The 2,500-nt window shown below is 43.6% G+C and overlaps 1 protein-coding gene across 3 annotated transcripts in view; it reads right to left on the reverse strand.

Moving 5' to 3' along the window:
* LOC138862717 (serine/threonine-protein kinase PRP4 homolog) overlaps positions 1-2,500 on the reverse strand; it is an 11,848-nt gene that overhangs the window by 1,286 nt on the left and 8,062 nt on the right. For 2 of the 3 annotated variants that reach the window (XM_070125619.1, XM_070125620.1), the window contains exons 6-7: positions 1,117-1,953; positions 209-443 (exon numbers count right to left, since the gene is read on the reverse strand). In XM_070125619.1, coding sequence (XP_069981720.1) covers positions 209-443; positions 1,117-1,953 — 1,072 coding nt within the window. The remainder of the gene's footprint in view (positions 1-208; positions 444-1,116; positions 1,954-2,500) is intronic. The other variant, XM_070125621.1, reaches the window with a different exon arrangement.

Raw genomic sequence — 2,500 nt, forward strand, 5'->3', positions numbered from 1 at the left:
ATAATATATAGCGACGGTAGGCAATGGTGATGATAAGTGATAATAGTAATGAAAATGGTAATGACGATGATGATGATAATGTCATTGATGATATTAATAGCAATGGTGATAATGGCTGTATAAATGCGAATGGTAATAAACGGTCAAAAAGCGATCTCTACTTCACCAAAAACGATTTCGAAGCCGTAAGGAAGTCCCGACTACTCACCATAGTCGTCGCGGCCGTAGCCCTGGCCGTCGTCATGAGCATAGCCTCCTCCTCCTCCTCCATAGTAGTCGTCGTGGTCGTAGCTTCCCTCGTGTCCTCCCTTCTTGCCGAAGGAACTCTGGTGTCCGTAGTGTCCTTTGTCGCCGTAGTGGCCCTTGTGGCCCTCGTGCACGTCGTGGTACTTGCCCTTCTCGTAGTGTCCCTTCTTGCCGTGCTTGGCGTGGTGCTTTCCGCCCTAAGGGAGGAGGGGGGGGGAGCGTCACAATGACGTATTGAAAGCAGGAACCAAAATCGGGTTTATCGGCCGGTTTGTCTAAATCATGCGAGGCCCAACACACTGGACATTCATATATACGGACATGCATATATATATACAGACATAGATCCGTATTAGTCTATCTATCTGATATATATGCATTAATCTAACATTAATCCGGTAGATATGCATGTCGGGGCTGACAGAAATGCCTTTCTTTATTTGTTTAAACATGTTCGTATATGTGAATATTCATTGGGTCTAGCTCGCACAATTCTAAGAAAGGGGCGTATGTCTTCAGTAAAACATAGAAAATCGTTTAGAAGAACTAGCAGATTTTTTTCTTTCTTTTTTTTTGAGTGGGTATTGTATTAATATAGTTAATGATTAATCTATTTATCTAGTTACTTATTAATATTCATTTATTCATTCATTCTACCAGCTTATGTTACTCATTGTAATATTCTTCCTTTGGTAATGTTTTCCAAGAAATCATGATTCTTAGGACAGTCAGACTATATCCTCGTACATCAACTTCAGAAATTAATTATAATACACAAACATACCTTGGCTTCTATACTTACATTTTCCGTTTTTATTTATTTATTAACTTATATAATTTTGTAATTATTTCCCATTTTCTCTCTCTTACCTTTCGGCGCTTAGAATGCCTTGCGGTTTCTCTCTTTCTACGTCTGTTTTTCTTGCTTGCTTCTCGTCTCCTCCGTGAAGCCCTTGAGTGATACTTGTTCTTCTTCCTTCTTGCCTCCCTCTTTCTTATTTCCTGCCTTCTCCTTTTCTCGACGCTCCTACTCTTACGATCCCTTGATTTTGATCTCCTTTCACTCTCCTTGAGGCGCTTCCCTCTGTTCCTTCTCTCTTTTCTCCGTCTTTGGGGTCTTTGCGATCTCCTTCCCGATTTCCTTTCGACGTGTCTCCTCCTCCTCCTGTCTTTGTCTCCCTTTCGTCTCTTTCGCTTTTCCAGAGATCTTCGGTTCCTCGGCCTGCGCTTTCGGTCTCTCGACGTCTCTCTTCGTCCTCTTGATTTGGCGATCGCCCGACGTCGCTCGCGCCTTCGCAGGTAGTCTGGACTTCTGCGCCTTCTACGTGAGCGGTTACTCTCTCTGAGTTTCTTTGCATTATGGCGGGCGTTTTTCGCGTATCTGCCACCGCACGCCGTTAGATATTTCTTGGCTTTGACGAGCGTTTTCCCTTTACATGGATAACCTTTCCCTTGCGTTCGTTGACGGCGATTTTTATGCTCTAAGCTCCTCTTTGATCTGCGGTCCCTTTCCCGTTTTCTATGTTTCGAGCTTTGCCTTTTGTTGGGGAGACTCCTGTAATTCCTCCTCCGTCTTCTTTCTTTCCTCTCTCTGACCCTAGTTTGTTTTCTCCAGTGCCGTGATGGACTGCCATACGGTGAGCTGTCTGGCAATGCCTCTAATAATCTACGGTTCAGGAATCTAGCTCCACTATACAAACTATTAGTCTACAAGAAAAGAAAGTGAAGAAAGTTAAAGATAGAAATGAGTGCAGGCTGATCTAATGAAAGGCTACCCTGCTCCCTCTACCGTGCTGTTAGTTCAAGAAATGGGCCTTTGATCTCAAGAAGAGCACGAAATACATTCTAAATATCTGGCAAAAGCAGAGGTAAATGACTTTTAATACTAGAGAATGAGAATTTGTATAAACAGAGGAGAGAGAGAGAGAGAGAGAGAGAGAGAGAGAGAGAGAGAGAGAGAGAGAGGGAGAGAGAAAGAGAAAGAGAGAGAGAGAGAGAGAGAGAGAGAGAGAGAGAGAGAGAGAGAGAGAGAGAGAGAGAGAGAGAGAGAGAGAGAGAGAGAGAGAGAGAGAGAGAGACACAGAGACAGAGAGATGGAAAGAGGAAAAGGGAGAATGAATGAAAGAGAAAAAGAGAGAGAGAAGATAGAGATAGTGAGAGAGAGAGAGAGATAGAGAGAGAGAGAGAGAGAGAGAGAGAGAGAGAGAGAGAGAGAGAGAGAGAGAGAGAGAGAGAGAGAGAGAGCGACACAGAA

Source organism: Penaeus vannamei, chromosome 9 (genome assembly GCF_042767895.1).
Source record: "Penaeus vannamei isolate JL-2024 chromosome 9, ASM4276789v1, whole genome shotgun sequence".
Taxonomy (NCBI): Eukaryota; Metazoa; Arthropoda; class Malacostraca; order Decapoda; family Penaeidae; genus Penaeus; species Penaeus vannamei.